Source organism: Phacochoerus africanus, chromosome X, assembly GCF_016906955.1.
Source record: "Phacochoerus africanus isolate WHEZ1 chromosome X, ROS_Pafr_v1, whole genome shotgun sequence".
Taxonomy (NCBI): Eukaryota; Metazoa; Chordata; class Mammalia; order Artiodactyla; family Suidae; genus Phacochoerus; species Phacochoerus africanus.
This window is the reverse complement of record NC_062560.1, coordinates 36,351,568-36,370,403: the sequence shown is the minus strand read 5'-3', so window position 1 is coordinate 36,370,403 and position 18,836 is coordinate 36,351,568. Positions and strand designations below refer to the sequence as shown.

Here is an 18,836-nt window from a genome sequence, read left to right as displayed (position 1 = left end):
AAATATATTAAATAGTTCTCAGACTTAATAGCCAGTTGGAGTTCCTGTTGTGGCTCAGCAGTAATGAACCCCTCCAGTATCCACGAGGACAAGGATTCAATTCCTGGCCTCGCTCAGTGGGTTGAGGATCTGGCATTGCCGTGAGCTGCGATGTAGGTTGCAGACGTGGCTTGGATCCCGCCTTGCTGTGGCTGTGGTGTAGGCCGGCGGCTACAGCTCCGATTCGACCCCTAGCCTGGGAACCTCCATATGCCGAGGGTGCGGCCCTAAAAAGACCAAAAAAAAAAAAAAACCCACAAAAAAACCCAAAACCATAGCCAGTTGAAATGGGTTACGGAGGATGTCAGAGAGGAAAGAGGCATTAAACGGAGTCTGTTTGCTATGAGCAGCTGTGACAGTCCTCTACTTGCTAAGAATGCCACCTTGCCTTAGAATTAGGCAGAGAGAGAGAACCCTTCCCCGTCCCCCCAGCATCCCCCAGGTCAGGCGGTCCCAGACACAAATACAAATTGCTGTCATGTTCTGAAGCTCCTGTTCATCATACCCCCAGCAGTCATGTTCAAACATGGGTCTCCCCTGGAAAACACTATTTAAGCAAACATTTTAGGGTGCAGTTAGTTCATAGCCTTAGTTTAAAGGATTTTTTTCCCTTGTTATCTCAGAACATTGTCCTTTTGAACCTCTTTCTTATTTCCACCAGCTACCTGGTTAGATGGGTTAAATATTCCCAAGTAGGGCGTTCCCGTTGTGGCTCAGCAGTAATGAACCTGACTAGTACCCATGAGCATGTAGGTTAGATCCCTGGCTCTGCTCAGTGGGTAAGGGATCTGGTGATACTGTGAGCTGCAGCATAGGTCACAGATGCGGCTCAGATCCCGCATTGCTCTGGCTGTGGTGCAGGCTGGCAGCTGTGGCTCCGGTACCACCCTTAGCCTGGGAGTTTCCATATGCCCTGGGTGTGGCCCTAAAAAGACATACATATATATAAGTTTATAGTTTGGCTTCTCAGATAAATAGTAGTTGATACAGTGTGATATATTTCATTTTTTTGCCTTTTTTTTTTTTTTGCTTTTTAGGGCCACATATTTAGTGTGGCATATATAGTAAGTTCCTAGGCTAGAGGTCCAGTCGGCGGAGGTACAGCCGCCGGCCTACGCCACAGACACAGCAATGTGGGATCTGAGCTGCACCTGCAACCTACACCACAGCTCACGGCACCGCCGGATCCTTGACCCACTTGAGCGGGGCCAGGGATCAAACCCGCATCCTCATGGATACTAGTCGGGTTCGTTGCCGCTGAGCCACAATGGGAACTCCTCTTTCTGATATTTGTATGTAGAGCGGAAACTAGAGCACACAGGAGGGAGACAGTTCGTCTGATGTCTCCAATGAGCGGGGCAGAGGCCAGGATTTTCCCAAGAGTCGCAGGGTTTCCACACAACCACTGGCTCTGCAGCCCTCCTGACTCCACAGGGCATTGTGATTAGGTTTCTATAGTAACTTTGTTTATGTCATTCATGGAAATTTATAATAATATGTAAAAATAATGGCCATGGCTGTGTAATCATAGGTTTCTGGAGCATCTGCTGGAGGGCAGGCCAGCTGGTCCCATCAGCTGAAAGAGAGGGCATGATGCTTGAGGATGCAATAGAACTGTGTCCTGCTGCCACTCTCCGAGGATTTATGGGGAAGCCAGAGCAGGCGGCCCCGAAAGAATGGAGAAAAACACTAGGTCAGCAGCAGGCAGTCACACAGAAGTGTTCAACTTATTAAAATAATTCAAAACTATGTGACCCTGCCTTAAAAATCCCAGACCACAAAGAAATTCCAGAAGAGAGGAAATGCTTCCCAGTCTAGAAACGGGCATGATAATAACAAGCCTCAGGCTAGTGGGTGGTGGTGAGAATTCAGTGAAATCACGCAGGGGTAGTACTTAGCCTGAGGTGGGCGTGTGGGAGAGCTCAGTAAATATTAGCTATTATTTTTAGTGCCTTATTTCTTCTTGTCTCTGGTTTGGAAGATGATTGCTTCTGAAAAATTAGGCCAGTTTCAACTGATCATGGTTAGCCGCCATAAGCTGGCTTTGGGAAGCTCCGAGACTCTTTATCCAGATAACCTAACTTGGAGTGGTGATTGCTCACAGTGCCAGTGTGTCTAGTTTAGGTGGAAAACAACCCAGCATATCATCCAGATGTTTAGTTCCCATGACCCAAAGGCGAATGAGTCTCTCTTCACTCTTGACAGTGTTGGCTCCAAGAAAATAGGGTGACGCAAAATAATTTTACATCGAAATCTAGTTCCTGGAGTTCCCGTTGTGGCGCAGTGGTTAACGAATCCGACTAGGAACCATGAGGTTGCGGGTTCGGTCCCTGCCCTTGCTCAGTGGGTTAACGATCCGGCATTGCCGTGAGCTGTGGTGTAGGTTGCAGACGCGGCTCGGATCCCGCGTTGCTGTGGCTCTGGTGTAGGCCGGTGGCTACAGCTCGGATTCGACCCCTAGCCTGGGAACCTCCATATGCCGCGGGTGCGCCCAAGAAATAGCAACAACAACAACAACAAAAAAGACAAAAAAAAAAGAAAAAAAAGAAATCTAGTTCCTTTCCTCGACTTCTCCCTTTTGGCTTTACATTTTAAAAAATGCTTTCTATCATGAGAATGCCAACTATATTTGGCCAGCAGGGGTCAGGTATTGTATACTTGTCTTTGGGATTCACCCAAAGCTGAGAAATGTTCATCTGAATGATGAAAGTATATCTTCTATCACCTATCATAGTAAAAAAAAAATTTTAAAAACTTAGCAACTGAAAATAGACACTTCTAATGCATTTAAAGGAGCTCGTGTTTCACCGTAACATTTATACACTTTATCAATTCTAAGAAACATTTTTTCCCCCCACATTTTAATATCCCTGAAATTAGGGTACATCTCACAATTAATAAGTGACTTAGATTTGATAAAATGTGGTAGTTATTCAGTTTAGGATTAGTGTATTAGGGCTGTAAATTCACACTCCGTCGAAGCATGACATAGAATGAAAATGAATTTGGATTGCTGAAGACAAAATTGTTTAACAAATTATTCATCATCTCTTACCCTAAATAAAATGAGAGGTTTTGGACAAGACACAGGAGAAAGTATCTGAAGACCTGGTGCAGTGACTAATTGCACTATCTCAAAGATGTTTGTGACTCAGAATCAAATGACATTTCATTTCCACTCAGGCTGTAGTAGCATTTAAATCATTACCAGTTGATATGTAAGGCGATGCAAGTCTCAATGTTGTTAATTTACTCTGCCTTCAAGTACATTCTGTACCTTTTCAGAATCATCAAGTAGAATTTACAAAAGTTTGAATTCCCCCCTTCCTGTGATTTCACTTTGGCTATAATGAGATGAAGTCTAACCCAGTAAGAAATTGACATCCCGTTTATTTCTGGTCCTTATTATCAACCCACCTTTGATAGTGAGGGGCCAAAAATTCTATGACTGGGTCGAAAGAAGCTACTTGGGGAAATTTGGGAGGGCTTCGGAGGGCCAGAGTCAAGGTAAAACTGCCCTCGCCAAACAGAAAGCCATAGAGAGTTGTCCCAGACAGGCCATTATTTAAGATATTGAGGAGCTTGTTGGGAAAAGACATAGCCAGAAAAGAGATAGCCTGTTCCAGCCATAAGTGCTCTCATTTGGGGTATAATTCATGTTATCATTATTTACATGCCTGGCTTTAAATAGATCTCTTATGCTCTCCAAGCCTCCGTTTCCAGATCTGTAAAATGAGAGCACTGGGTAACTCCTTTAAATGCTCCTTTATAGTTTTTTTTTTCCCCCCTTTGGCCGTGTCCTCAGCATGTGGAAGTTCCTGGGCCAGGGATCAAACCCACACCATAGCAGGGACCTGAGCCACTGCAGTGACAACGCCAGATCACTAAATGTTATTAATTGACTCTGCCTTTTTTAAATACATTCTCTACATTTTCAGAAGCATCCAGTAGAATTTGAGAATACCTGCTCAGCCACACAGGAACTAGCATTTACTTTTACCTCACCTGGGGCAATGCCATTTTCTACCTCGTGTCATATTTCATGTATAGTAATATAATCCCCCAATAGACTGTAAACTCCTTGAGAAGCACATGATTCTCTTGCCTTTGTGAGCACCCAAACCCAGCAGTTGGAATGATGCCTTAGGGAAGGCAGGTACCCACTAACTATTTGTTGCTTTGCTGCAAATGGCATTATTTTGTCCTTTTTATGGCTGAGTAGTATTCCATTGTATATATGTACCACATCTTCTTTATCCATTCATCCATCAATGGACATTTAGGTTGTTTCCGTGTCTTGGCTATTGTGAATAGTGCTGCGGTGAACATACAGGTGCATGCATCTTTTTGAATGAATGTTTTGTCTGGGTGCATGTCCAAGAGTGGGATTGCTGGGTCATATGCTAGTTCTATATTGCAACTAGAGATTCTCATGCTAAGTGAAGTAAGTCCAAAAGAGAAAGACAAATACCATATGACATCACTTATCTGTGGAATCTAAACTATGGCACAAATGATCCATCTACAAAACAGAAACAGATCACAGCCATGGAGAGCAGACTTGCGGTTGCCAGGGGCGCAGGGGAGGGAGTGGAATGGATGGGGAGTTTGGGGTTGGTAGATGCAAACTATTACATTTAGAATGGATATGCAGTGGGATCCTATTGTACAGCACAGGGAACTATGTCCAGTCTTTGGGGGTAGAACATGATGCAAGACAGTATAAGAAAAAGAATGTATATATATATATGTGTGTGTATATGACTGGGTCCCTATGGTGTACAGCAGAAACTGATGCGGCACTATAAATCAGCTATACTCTACTCAAAAAATAGATACAGGGATATTCAGATTATGTCTTTTTTTTTTTTTCCTTCCCCTCTGCTCTCCTTCCTCCAACTTCTTGGTTTTGTTTTTAAATACTTTTTTTCATTTTTTTTTTTTAGGGCCACACCGCAGCACATGGAGGTTCCCAGGCTAGGGGTCCAATCGGAGCTGGGGCCCCCAGCCTACACCACAGCTGCAGCCACAGCCACGTGGGAGCCAAGCCGCGTCTGCGACCTACACCACAGCTCACGGTAATGCCGGATCCTTCACCCACTGAGCGAGGCAAGGGATCGAACCCGCATCCTCATGAATGCTAGTCGGGTTTGTTAACTGCTGAGCCACGACGGGAACTCCTATCTATGCCTTTTTGAATGAGCTTTGCTCGTTTGTAGCTTTCAATCAGTTTGTCAATTAAAAAAAGATTTGTTGCCTTGAATTGTATCAAACTATGTGACACCTGAGGCACCCTTCTCTATGATGCTGACTTTAGAGCAGGAGGGACTCTCTATGGCTGCAAGACTTCTCTTTGGGTAACTGCCACTTTGCCGATTCAGCCGGCAGAGTGTGGAAGCTTGGGCAAGAAGTTGCTGTAGCTAATGTCTTAGCCCACAAGACACCCAGCAAGCCTGGTTGATGGCAGGTTTAGCCATGCACAGTTGACTGCTCAGTCTTTAAAACTCAGCAGGCAAGAAGGGGAAAGATGAAGTAAGGGATGAGAAATAGAGAGGAGTGAAGAAACCCTTCAAAAAGGGAAGCACCTCGAGCTTTGGGCGTGTCAAAGGGTGTTGAACCCCAAGTTGATGAGATATCCCATGATGATGCTGAGAATATGCTGGTTATATTTTCAGATATAGAACCTCCTAGAATCAAGTGCCCGAGCGTGAAGGAACGCATTGCTGAACCCAATAAGTTGACAGTCCGGGTGTCCTGGGAGACCCCGGAAGGAAGAGACACAGCAGATGGCATTCTGACTGAGTAAGTGCAACGTGGCAGCTGGAATGATGCGGCCTCTTTTTTAAGTGGGACATTCAGAGCCCAGAGTGAGTCTGTGTACCCCTGCTGGCGTGTTTATGCTTTCAGATCTGGTACAACAGTCTTTCAGCCACTCCACCTTCATTTCTTCATTTTTCTTCACCATCTGACATACTCTGTATTTGGTTTGTGCATCTGTTCATTGCCTATCTCCACTGCACTATGTCCCCTCCATGTCCCTGATGCCCAGAACCATGCCTAGCACATAGTTGGTACTCAGTAGCTAGTGGTTGAAAGAGAAAAAGGAAGTGAGCAGAGGTGGTGGGAAGAAGGGAGGAGAAGGGGCAAGAGAGGAAGAGGGAGCCAACTGGTTCACTCAAGGATTGACTCACCCCCATTGCTTGCCAGGGGGCTCCCCCAGGCCTTCCGAAGTCACCGCCTCCCTGGGAAGCCTCTGTGTCTCCCAGGTGGAGCCCAATCCTGCCCCTTGTGCTCTGCGAGGATAGTTTAGTATAGAACTTATCCATGCCTTGCTTTTTGGCACCTGTTTCCTTCAAACCATTGGATTTTTCGTTTGTTTTTTTAAACATGTAGCCACAATAACCCCCTAAAGAAGCACCTTATGAAAAAAGAGATGTCTTCTGCCTTCTTTCCCAGCCCAGCCCTGCTCTCCAGGAACAGCTGCAGGAATAGTTGGAAACACATCCCCAAGGTTTTCAAAATGGGTGGTTCCCTTCGGTGAAGTTCGGCTACATGTTGTTCTAATCCAGCATCTGGGCTTGTACCCCTGCTGCTCTCCGATCAGCCTCCGTGTCCCCTGGAGGCCACTACATCATGTCAGCACATTCACATCCACGCCTCGAGGTTCCTGGTCCTGTTAGACTTCTCCACCGAGTTTCCATTTGTGGACAAAGAATACCTCTGCCCTCCCCCCTGGTGAGCCACAGTACAGGGAAAGACCTTCTAGAATTCTATCAGTCCAGGCTGGGCAAAAGAAAACATTTGCAAGCACTTATTAGCAATAACAGAACATCTTCTACTAGAAAGAGGCCGAGTCTCTCACCCCTAGTGGGACATTTTGTTCCTATAGCCTGATGATTTTTCTGCCAGTGGCACCATCTAGCTTAGATAATATTAGTTATGTTCCCCCTGTAACTCTTCCAAGACAAAGTTTGAGTATTAAGAAAATTATTGATTTGCACTCATATACACTAGCCACAAAGCCCTAAGCAGAAACTTGAGGCAATTAGGATTAAAAAATCAACCATAGTTGATATAATCAGGGACTGAGTTTTAACTTTCCTCGAATCTTTCAGGACCCAGCACAATGCCTGGCCAAGCCCCTACCCCATAATAGGTTCTTAAATTTTCACGACTGTGATGGCTATTGAAATCCAGTGTCATAAACACAAAATACCATGTCATCAGATGACTCTTTATCTAGCAAGGATATTCACCTTGGCTTTTTTGTGGGTAACCTCTGTGTTATGGTTAGAAATGTGAGCTTTAAAAAAAAATACAATCATGGGATGGAAAGCTCACAAATACTCTTTTTTTTGTTTGTTTGTTTTTGTCTTTTTGGGGCTGCACCTGCAGCATACGGAAGTTCCTGGGCTAGGAGTTGAACTGGAGCGGCAGCTGAGTGAGGCCTACGCCACAGCAACGGCGGATCCAAGCCACATCTGGGACCTTCACTGCAGCTTTCTGCAGTGCCGGGTCCCAAATCCTCACGGACACTCTGTTGGGTTTTTAACCCAATGAGCCACAATGGGAACTCCTCACAAATACTCTTTATTATTTTTTGTTGTTGTGGGGCCACATCCATAGCATGCAGAAGTTTTCCAGCCAGGGATCAAACCTGAACCCAGCAGTGACAATGCTGGATCCTTAACTGCTAGGTCACTAGGGAACTCCAGAAATGTGACCTTTTTCAAGAGCATCTTAGTAGCCCCAACCCCTCTGTTCAGAGCCGGTGGAGGCGTGGAACAGGATGCTGGCCGAATGAGGAATTCCGAGAAGGCTTCCTTGTCCCCTTTTCAGCCCTCACTTGGCCTTCTTGCTTCTCCGGCATTTCTCTTGTGACCCCTTTCCCGTGTCTTTTGTAAGCTCCTGTTACCCCTTCTGGGAGGGAAGGTTCTAGTGTCAGGGGCTGGGACCAGTGCTTCCTGCGAGTTCCCTTGCTCCTCGTGCCTGTTATTTGCAGGTCGCAGATGAAGGAGAGCTTCTGAGAGGTTAGCAGCCATCCATACTTTTGAAACATAATTCCTCTTGGGTTTCTTGCATTTAAATTATGCTTCCTGAGGACCTTAAAGCAGCTAAGGTCCAAAATAACACACCTCAGCATTCCCGTCATGGTGCAGCAGATATGAATCTGACCAGTATCCATGAGGATGCGGGTTCGATCCCTGGCCTCATTCAGCGGGTTAGGGATCTGGCGTTGCTGTGAGCTGTAGTGTAGATCTCAGATGTGGCTCGGACCTGGCGTTGCTGTGGCTGTGGTCTAGGCCAGTGGCTACAGCTCTGATTTGACCCCTAGCCTGGGAACCTCCATATGCCGAGGGTGCGGCCCTAAAAAGCAAACAACAAAACAAAAGAACATCTCGAATGGAGGGATTTCCAGCACTTTCCTAACACCCCTCACTTTATACTTGTAAACAACTACCTTGTCCACCTACGTGGAAGGTTCTCCCCAGTGTAACAGACATCATTTCACGTGCCCATTATTAGGCAATATTTTCATTGCATTCTCCTAACAAGTGTAGAGTGAAGGGAAATTGTCTATGTATGGAAAAAAAAAATAAAACCAAGCATTCGATTATGCCGTATTGACTGATGTTCTTATCAGAGAGCCAAGAAGAAAGAGTTACCCTCACTGTGTGACCTCGGGCCAGTTCCTTGATATTTTGGTGCTCAATGTTCCAATCTGTGTAATGGAAATAATGCCTACCTCATAGGGTTGTTGCAAGGATGAAATAAACTAATTTATGTAAAATGCCCAGAACCATGCCTGATGTGTGCGGTTTGTGCTAAGTACAAAGAACAATAATAATGATAATAATACCAAATTATTAAATTAAACAATAACAAAGTATTAAAAACTAAAAAATAATTTGGTATGATTATCCATATTATTCTTATTCTTAGGATCACCAAGGAATCACACTGAACTTGCCTTTTGCTCAGGAAAGGTTTCTGGTCACCCACATAGAAAAAGCAGAGAAAGGTCTGGCGCCCCCTGCAGGCCCTGACAGCCAGTGACCATTTGAACTCTTCTCTAATGATTTTCCTCACTGAAAATTCCTTCATCCTCAACAGGGAGGCAATCCAGGTCCCCCTTGAAACACAGGAGGACTGGAGAAAGACTTGGGCTCTGGGTCCTCAGCCTCCCCCATCATCTGTTCTACATTCCGGTGAGAAAAATAAATCTGAACTGCTCAGGAATCGGGGACTTCCATTTTCTGGTCTCAAACCACTCTTCTAAAATTAGAGTAAAGCTCAGGAAATTCTATTCTTCAAGAACTTAAGTAGTAGGAGTTCCCTGGTGGTTCAGCGGGTTAAAGATCTGGCGTTGTCACTGCCGTGGCTTGGGTCGTTGCCGTGGTGCTGGTTCAATCCCTGGCCCGGAAATCTCCCCATGTCGTGAGCATGACTGGAAAAAAAAAAAAAAGAATCGAAGTAGTAAAACTGGCCTAAGGGCTGTCGTGTGTTGTCTGCATCCTGCAGACGGGGTGCTCAACAAATGCCCCCTAATGGTCCTTTTTGCTCCTTAGGTCCATCATGGCCCAGTTGTTAGGCCCACAATGATCGTCTTTGGTGTTTCTGATTTTTGTTTTCCCTTTTTAGTGTTATTCTAAAAGGCCTACCCCCAGGCTCACATTTTCCAGAAGGAGACCACAAGATCCAGTACACGGTCTATGACAGAGCTGAGAACAAGGGCACTTGCAAATTTCGAGTTAAAGTAAGAGGTAAGATTACTGCTTCTTGGCTTTTTTTTTTTTTTTTTCCTCTCTTTGTAAGAGCAAAGGGAAGCGGAGCCTCAAGCCAGAACCCTCTGTGAGTGCGCATGTCCAGAGGGATCGTTGCCAGCTCTGGATTAGCCTCTGACGGTGAGGCAAGGGGACAGGGGCTGTCTTAATGCCTGACTGTCACAGTACAAATCCGGATGAGGTTCAGTGCTGGCAGATGATTGGCGGAGTCTGAGGGGACAGGAAGCCAGTCTCACGTGAGCCCCCGGCTGGCTGTCCCAGAGGAATATTATTCAATAACTCTTCCACCCCTGGGCTTTGGTGACCGGCGAAAGCCTGTGTGTCTTTCTGTAAAGGAGCTTAGGAGCCCCCTAGCTTGGGTCACCAGGAGACCCCGTTCTTGGCGTTCCAGACCTTTGGTCCACCTGAAGAAAAAGGGTTTTCAGGTTTACTTTATTTCTCAGTGGTCTGGGCGGCTGATTACCAGCCATCTGTCCTCCTTCTGGGTTCAACCTCCTCGTCTAGAACACAGGGGGCGAAACCGCTTCAGCTCAGCGGTCTCACTGGTGTGAACGGTGACCCTTCCGAGGCCCACCCACGGGCCAGATAGCCCCCTGCCCCCTCCGTCATTTCCGAGGCCCATGCAGAAGCCCGATCGCAGAGCTGGTGCCTCAGCCCTGCCCTTCCTCGGTTACGCTGGATCGGGGAGCTGCGCACTGAGCCGCCTCTGGGCTTGTGTCCCCTACAGTCAGACGCTGCGGGAAACTCAACGCCCCCGAGAACGGCTACATGAGGTGCTCCAGCGACGGCGATAATTACGGGGCTACCTGTGAGTTCTCGTGCGTCGGAGGCTACGAGCTACAGGGAAGCCCTGCCCGAGTCTGCCAGTCCAACCTGGCTTGGTCTGGCACGGAGCCCACCTGCGCAGGTAGGCGTGCAGCCCTCTCTCCAGCCGGCAGCAGACCCCGAAGACTCTTCGCCTCTGATTTCCAAGCTGGGGAGGAGAGAGGGTTTCCTTCTAAATACTTTGAAAGGCTGGATGCCATTCCTTCGCCATCCGATGGGTGAAAATGGTCCTCAATACCTGCGCAGCCCATCACACCTGCCCTCCCCCCTTGCCTTACTGATTTCTTTCACATCCTCCTAGGAGGCTGGAGTTGGGAACCCAAGGCCATGTGAATCAGCGGCATTATGAATCAGCAAAGCCTGTACCTTGTTCTTCCCTTCTATAAATATGAGACTTTTTTCTTTGGGGGGGGGGGCTTTTTAGGGCTGCATCCACAGCACATAGAAGTTCCCAGGCCTAGGGGTTGAATCGGAGCTGTAGCTGCCGGCCTACGCCAGAGCCACAGCAACTCGGGATCTGAGCTGCATCTGCCACCTACACCACAGCTCACGGCAACACTGGATCCTTAACCCACTGAGCAAGGCCAGGGATAGAACCTGTACCCTCACGGATACTGGGTGGATTTGTTTCCGCTGTGCCACTTTTTTTTTTTTTTTTTTTTTTTGCCACAAGCATGGCATGCAGAAGTTCCTGGGCCAGGGACTGAACCTGAGCCACAGCAGTGCCAACTCCAAATTCTTAATCACTAGGCCGCCAGGGAACTCCATAAGACTTGTTGTTTTTGTTTTTGTCTTTTTGCCTTTTCTTGAGCCGCTCCCGAGGCACATGGAGATTCCCAGGCGAGGGGTCGAATCGGAGCTGTAGCCGCCAGCCTACACCAGAGCCACAGCAACACGGGATCCGAGCCACGTCTGCGACCTGCACCACAGCTCACAGCAACGACGGATCCTTAACCCCCTGAGCAAGGCCAGGGACCGAACCTGCAACCTCATGGTTCCTAGTCGGATTCATTAACCACTGAGCCACGACGGGAACTCCCATAAGACTTTTTTTTTAACGCATGACACTAACTGGAAAGTCATGCAGACCTTGGGCATTCGAAATCTCTCCTCTGAATGTCAAATGAAGAAGATCAAGCTTTACCTACTCCTGGAGTCACGCGGATTAAATGAGGTCATCCCTGGAACAGTGGAATTGAGCGGTGCTTGGCACACAGTCAACTCTCAGTACGTGTCAGCTGTTATTACCGAGGAACAAAAAGTGGACTGGGTTGTGATCCTAGTGTGAAATTTGGACTCGCCAGAAAATTCTGGTCATGTCTCTTACTTCTGTGCTCCACTTTTTTTTTCTCATTTCCTGGGACTTTATCTTCATGCTTTCCCTGTAATCCCAGCCATTCAGAGTTAGCTGAGACAGAGAAAGAGAGAGAGAAAAAGAGACAGACAGACAGAAATGTAAATCATGAGCTCAGTGCCCGAGGCTCTTCAATTTCATAAAGTACAAAGAACAGCCCTCTTTGCTTCCCCGTCCGATTTCCCGAGGTCGGAGACGAATTCCCTCCCTCCTCCTCCTCTTCAAAGATAAACACATCTGAAGCCCCAGAACCCGTGACTCTATTGCCTTAGGTAGCAAAAGGGGCTTTGGAGATGTAATGAACCTAACGATTTCAAGATGGGGAGAGTGGCCTGGGTGATCCAGGTGGGCTCAATGTAATCCCGAAGGTCCTTATAAGAGGGAGGCAGACGTGCTCGCAGAGTCAGAGAAGAAGGGCAGAGAGATGGGAAGATGCTACGCTGCTGGCTTTGAAGGTGGAGGAAAGACCACAAGCCAAGGAACGCAGGCGGCCCCTTGATGCTGGAAAAGGCGAGGAAACAGCCGCTCCCCCAGAGCATCTTGTGGGGGAGGGGGGACACAGCCCTGCCAACGACCTTGACTTTAGGCGCTTGAAACCCCTTCTCAACTGCTGACTGCCAGGACTGTGAGAGAAGTTGCACGTGTTAAGCCACCGGCTTTGTGGAGATAAGTGGCAGCAGCAAGAGGAAACTCACCCAGGTTCCCACTCCCCAACCCGGTGCTTCTTGGGACCACCTCCGCCCCCAAACTAATACTTCCTGTTTGGATCCTTAATCTCAGGGTCTTACTTGTAACACACACGGTTCTGACCTCTCCGGTCATGTCTGATTACAGCCATGAATGTCAATGTGGGCGTCAGAACGGCAGCTGCCCTTCTGGATCAGTTTTATGAGAAAAGGAGACTGCTCATTTTGTCCACACCCACAGCCCGAAACCTCCTCTACCGGATGCAGCTGGGGATGCTGCAGGTGAGTCTTTGCAGCAGGGCCAAGGCGGGCGGGAGACCTCGGACCGGCAGGGCCCAGTCATTTCGTTAAAAGCAAAGGCCAGCTTCAGTGCCTAATCCATTTACCACGAGCTTCGGGCGTGGATGCTTTACAACTCCCACCATTCATTTCTCATTCTGGGGCATAAGCTGATTAACATTGACTCCCTGGAGCTACCCCAGTGTTTTTCCAGCTCATGAGCTTCGTTTGTCTTCCCTAATAAGCCTAATGGACGTGCGGTCCAGGCCCAGCCAAAGAACGGTGGTCTTTGCTGAACCATCCAGGATGCTGCTGGGAGGGGGGCAGTCCGTGTTGTTCTGCCCTCAGGGCTGGCTCAAGGGATGAGAGGCGTCCTGCAGCCCTCAGGCCCCGTGTCCTCCTGCAGAGAGCTTCCCCAGTGCACAGAGCTCCTCGGGGAGTTGCCACCAGCTTTTAGAAAAGGGTGCTCACACTGTGGTCTGTGGACCAGCAGCATGGGTGCCACCTGGGAGCTTCTTAGGAGCACCAATTCTCAAGCTCCATTCCAGGCCTCCCTGGTCAGAAGCTATGCTTTGGAAGTTCTGTCGTGGCTCAGCAGTAATGAACCCGACTAGTATCCATGAGGGCATGGGTTTGATCCCTGGCCTTGCTCAGTGGGCTAAGGACCTGGTGTTCCTGTCGTGAGCTGTGGTGTAAGTTGCAGACACAGCTCAGAGCCTGGGTTCCTGTGGCTGTGGTGTAGCCAGGCAGCTGCAGCTCTGATTCAACTCCTAGCCTGGGAACTTCGAGATGTGCGGCCCCAAAAAGCAAAAAAAAAAAAAAAAAAAAAAAATTACCTTTTAGCAAGACCTCCAGGTGATTCCTGAGCACTTTAAGTTCTGAGGGGGGCTTTTCTAGGAAGTGTGCCCTTCCCAGCTCTGTACGTTTTATAGCCACACAGTGAGGCAACCAGTGTCTTTTGGGGTGGGGGTGGGGAAAGCTAGAAACCGTGAGAACTGAACTAGATAGAACTTGCTTGATTTTTGTCCTGAAGCTGGTTTTCAATAACAGTGGCCAATCGATTGCATGCTCAAGAGACAGGATCTCATGCTGGGTTACGGAGGACGTGGCACCCTATGCTTTTTGAGGAATATTTCATTCGTGTATTATGTACGGTAAATAGGTGTTTAGAGCTATCTCGGTTTAATGGAAGGCTTCTTATTTCAGCACTAAGATAGCGAATAATGTCTTTGTTTATTCTCCCGGTGTACTTGAAGGATTTCCCATGAACTCCAAAGGGCCGTGTAAAACATTTCGGGCTCCTCTGACAGGAACCCAATTGATCTCATCTTTACCCCCAGTTCCTGCCACCTTAGCTCCACCCTGTATCCCCTTGTGCCAGCTTGGGACTTGCTCTTCATGTAGCACAAGGCCACAGCACCCCATCACGTGGGAAATTGTGCCTTGCAGGCTCTAGTCCATGGCCATACATTTCCTGACTTTTTTTTTTTTTTTTTTTTTTTTTTTGCTTTTTAGGGCTGCTCCTGCAGCATATGGAGGTTCCCAGGCTTGGGGTCGAATTAGAGCTACAGCTGCCGACCTACACCACAGCTCACGGCAACGCCAGATCCTAAACCCACTGAGTGAGGCCAGGGATCAAACCTGCAACCTCATGGTTCCTAGTCAGATTCGTTTCCGCTGCACCAGGACAGGAACTCCTTCAAATTCCTTTTTTATTCTTCTCTTACTGCCATCGCCCCTCCTGATAAGACCTCCTGACACATGGTTGAATGGGTCATGTCTCTGAGGTTCTTGCCAAGGGCCAGCTCAGAGGGTTGGAACATTTTCCTCTCTCTCTCTCTCTCTTTTTTTTTTGTCTTTTTGCCTTTTATAGGGCTGCTCCCTCAGCATATGGAGGTTTCCAGGGGCTAGGAGTCTAATCAAAGCTGTAGCCACCGGCTTACACCACAGCCACATCAACGTGGGATCCAAGCCGCATCTGCGACCTACACCACAGCTCAAGGCAACGCCGGATCCTTCACCCACTGAGCAAGGCCAGGGATCGAACCCGCCAGCTCATGGTTCTTAGTCAGATTCGTTAACCACTGCACCACGACAGGAACTCCCATTTTCCTCTCTTTTAAAAAAAATCGAGCTATAATTGGCACAGCAGTATTAGCTTCAGGTGTACAACATAAGGATTCAGTATTTGTGTATACTGCCAAATGATTGCCGCAGTAGTGAACATCCATCACCGTGCGTAGAAAATTTTTCTTGTAAGGAGAACTTTCAGGATCCACTTCCCTAGCTAATTTGAAATGTGTAATACAGTATTAATCACCAAGCTATACATTACATGTCCATAATTTTTTCATTTTATTAGTGGAAATTTGTATCGTTTGACCCCCTTCACCCATTTTGCCCAACCCCCAGCCCCACCTCAGGCAAGCCCCAAGGCTCTTCTCTGTATCCATGAGCTAGTTTTTGGGTTTTGTTTGCCTTTCTTGATTCCCCATATAAGTGAGGTCCTAGAACAACTATCTTTTCCTTTGGAACTTAGCTCACTTCATACAATGAATGCCCTCAAGGTCCATCCATGTTGCAAATGGCAAGATGTCATTCATGTTTGTGTCTGAATAATATTCCATTCCATCTCTTACATTTTCTTGATCCATTCATCCATAGCTTGTTTCCGTAACTTGGCTAATGTAAATAATGCTGCAGGGAAACGTTCAGATGCTTATGTCTTATTCGAGTTAGTGTTTTTCTTGGGATAAATAACCAGAAGTGGAATGGCAGAATCATATGGTAGTTCTGTTTTTAATTTTCTGAGGAAGCGTCCTACTGTTTTCCATAGTGGCTGCACCAATTTACATTCCCACCAACAGTGCACAGGCTTTCCTTCTCTGTACATCCTCAGTAGCATTTGTTATCTGTCTTTTTGATGATAACTATTCTAACAGGCATGTGGTGATGTCTCCTCATTTTGACTTGCACTTCCCTAGGGACTAGTGATACTGAGCATCCTTTCATGTATCTGTTGCCTTTCCTACATCTTCTTTGGAAAAAGGTCTATTTTGCTTATTTTTTAAATTGGATTATGTATTTGTTACTGGGTTGTCTGAGTTCTTCAGTTTTTTTTTTTCCTCCCCCCTTGGCCACCCCATGGCATATGGAGTTCCCTGGCCAGGGATCACATCTGAGCACAAGTTTGGACCTATGCTGCAGCTGCTGCAATGCCAGATACTTTAACCCACCATGCAGGGCCAGGGATTGAACCTGCGTCCTAGTGCTGTAGAGACCCTGTGATCCCATTGCACCACAACAGGAACTCTTTTTCTTTTTTTCTTTTTAAAATTTTATTTATTTTAAAAAATAAATTCCAGGCCAGGGAGTTCCCGTTGTGGCTCAGCGGGTTACAAATCCAACTAGTAGCCATGAGGATGTGGGTTCTATCCCTGGCCTTGCTCAGTGGGTTAAGGATCTACTGTTGCCATGGGCTGTGGTGTAGGTCACAGGTATAGCTTGGATCCCGCGTGGCTGTGGCTGTGGCTGTGGCTGTGGCTGTGGCTGTGGCTGTGGTGTGGCTGGCAGCTGAAGCTTCAATTGATTCAACCCCTAGCCGGAGAACTTCCATATGCTACAGGTGTGGCCCTAAAAAGCAAAATAACTAATTAACTAAATAAATAAATTCTACCTCCTTTTTTTTTTTTTAAATGACCACACCCACAGCATATAGCCAGGGATTGAATCTGAGCTGTAGCTGCAACCTATGCCACAGGTATGGCAACGCCAGATCCTTTAACCCTCTGAGCCATGGCCAGGGGTTGAACCTGTGCTTTTGCAGGACTCCAAGCTGCAGCAGTCAGATTCTTAGCCAGCTGTGCCATGGCAGGAACTTCTAGATAGTTTGGAAATTAACCCTTTATCAGATGAACAGCTGGCAAATTCCCCCCCCCCCCCCCATTTTGTAGGTTGTCTTCGCATGTGCTGATGTTTCTTTTACTGTGCAGAAGCTTTTTAGCTTGATGTAATCCCACTTGTTTTTCATTTTGTTGCTAGTTCTTTAGGTGTCATAAACAAAAAAATGATTGCCAAGACCTGTAGCAAGGAGCTTTTCTCTTATTTTTTCATCTAGGAATTTCATGGTTTCAGGTCTTAATTTAAGTCTTTAACCCATTTAAAGTTCATTTTTGTCTTTTTTTTTTTTTTGCCTTTTCTAGGGCCGATCCTTTGGCATATGGAGGTTCCCAGGCTAGGGGTCCAGTTGGAGCTGTATCCACTGGCCTACACCACAGCCACAGCCACACAGGATCCGAGCCACGTCTGTGACCTACCCCACAGCTCACAGCAACACCAGATCCTTAACCCACTGAGCGAGGCCAGGGATCGAACCTGCATCCTCATGGTTCCTAATCGGATTTGTTAACCACTGCACCACAACGGGAACTCCTAAAGTTCATTTTTGTAAGTAGTGTTATGATGGGTTACTTTGATTTTTTTTTTTTTAAGTGTGAATGTCCAGTTTTTTTTTTTTTTTTACGTGTGAATGTCCAGTTTTGTTTTTTTTGTTTTTGTTTTTAGCACCAATCAGTAAAGAGTCTTTCCTCCATTGAATATTCTTGGCTTTTGTTAAATATTAGTTGACTGCATATGTTTGGGGTTATTTCTGGACTCTCAGTTCTGTTCCATTTGGGTTTTTTTTGGTCTGTTTTTATGCCAGTACCATGCTGTTGGGATTATCATACCTTTAAAGTATAGCTTGAAATCCGAAAGTGTGATGCCTCCTGGTTTTCTCAGGATGGCTTGGCTATTTAGAGGTCTTTCATGGTTCTATGTAAAAACTTGAGGATTTTTTTTCCCCACTTAGGTAAAAATGCCATTAGAATCTTTCAGCTTTTCACCATTGAGTGCGATGAAAGGGTGCTGAATTTTGTCAGGTGATTTCCTTCTCCATCTATTGAGATGACTCATTTTATTAATCTGATGTCTCACATTCATTTGCATATGTTGAGCTATCCTTGCATCCCAGGTATAAATCCCACCTGATGATGGTAAATAATTCTTTTAATGTGCTGTGAATTCAGTTTACTAGCATTTTGAGAATTTTTGCATCTATAATAATCAGGGATATTGATCTGTACTTTTTGGATAGTGTCCTTTCTGGCTTTGGTAATAGGGTAATGCTAGCCTCAGGACATGAGTTTGATAGCGTTCCCCCCTTTTCAGTTTTTTTTTTTTTTTTTTGGAAAAATTTGAGGAGTAGTGTTAATTCTTGTTGAAATATTTGGTAAAATTCATTTAGAGAAGTTATCTGATCCTGGGCTTTTCTTTTGATTTTTGATTATTGATTTAATCTCCTTACTACTAATTATTCAGAATTTCTATTACTTTGTGGTTCACTCTTCATCATTTGCATGTTTCTAAGATTTTTTTCATCTAAGTTGTCCAATTTATTGCTGTAGAGTTGTTTGTAAGAGCCTCTTACGAACCTTCTAGTCTGTGGTATCAATTGTAGTGTCTCCTTTGTCACTTTTAATTTTATTGATTTCTTTTCTCCTTGGTTAGTCTAGCTGAAGGTTTGTGAATTTTGTTTATCTCTTCAAAGAACCAACTCTTAGTATAATTAATCTTTTCTATTTTCATGTTCTCAATTTCATTTATTTTTGCTCTAATCTTTATTTCCTTCCTCCTGCTAACTTTGGGCTCAGTTTGTTTTCCTACCTCCTTAAGGAATAGTTAGGTTGGTTATTTGGTCAATTTCTTGCTTTTATTGTGCACTCTTACAATGCTTTTGCTGCATTTCATACGTTTTGGTATGTTGTGTTTTCCATTTTTGTTTGTCTCAAGATACCTTATTTCCCCTTCGATTTCTCCTTTGATCGATAT

The 18,836-nt window shown here is 46.1% G+C and overlaps 1 protein-coding gene across 2 annotated transcripts in view; it reads left to right on the top strand.

The window, feature by feature from the left end:
• The window catches only part of SRPX (sushi repeat containing protein X-linked), a 116,237-nt gene that overhangs the window by 77,634 nt on the left and 19,767 nt on the right, over window positions 1–18,836 (top strand). For both annotated transcript variants that reach the window (XM_047765414.1, XM_047765413.1), the window contains 4 exons: window positions 5,715–5,841; window positions 9,682–9,803; window positions 10,552–10,731; window positions 12,838–12,971. In XM_047765414.1, the coding sequence (XP_047621370.1) occupies window positions 5,715–5,841; window positions 9,682–9,803; window positions 10,552–10,731; window positions 12,838–12,971 (563 nt within the window). The remainder of the gene's footprint in view (window positions 1–5,714; window positions 5,842–9,681; window positions 9,804–10,551; window positions 10,732–12,837; window positions 12,972–18,836) is intronic.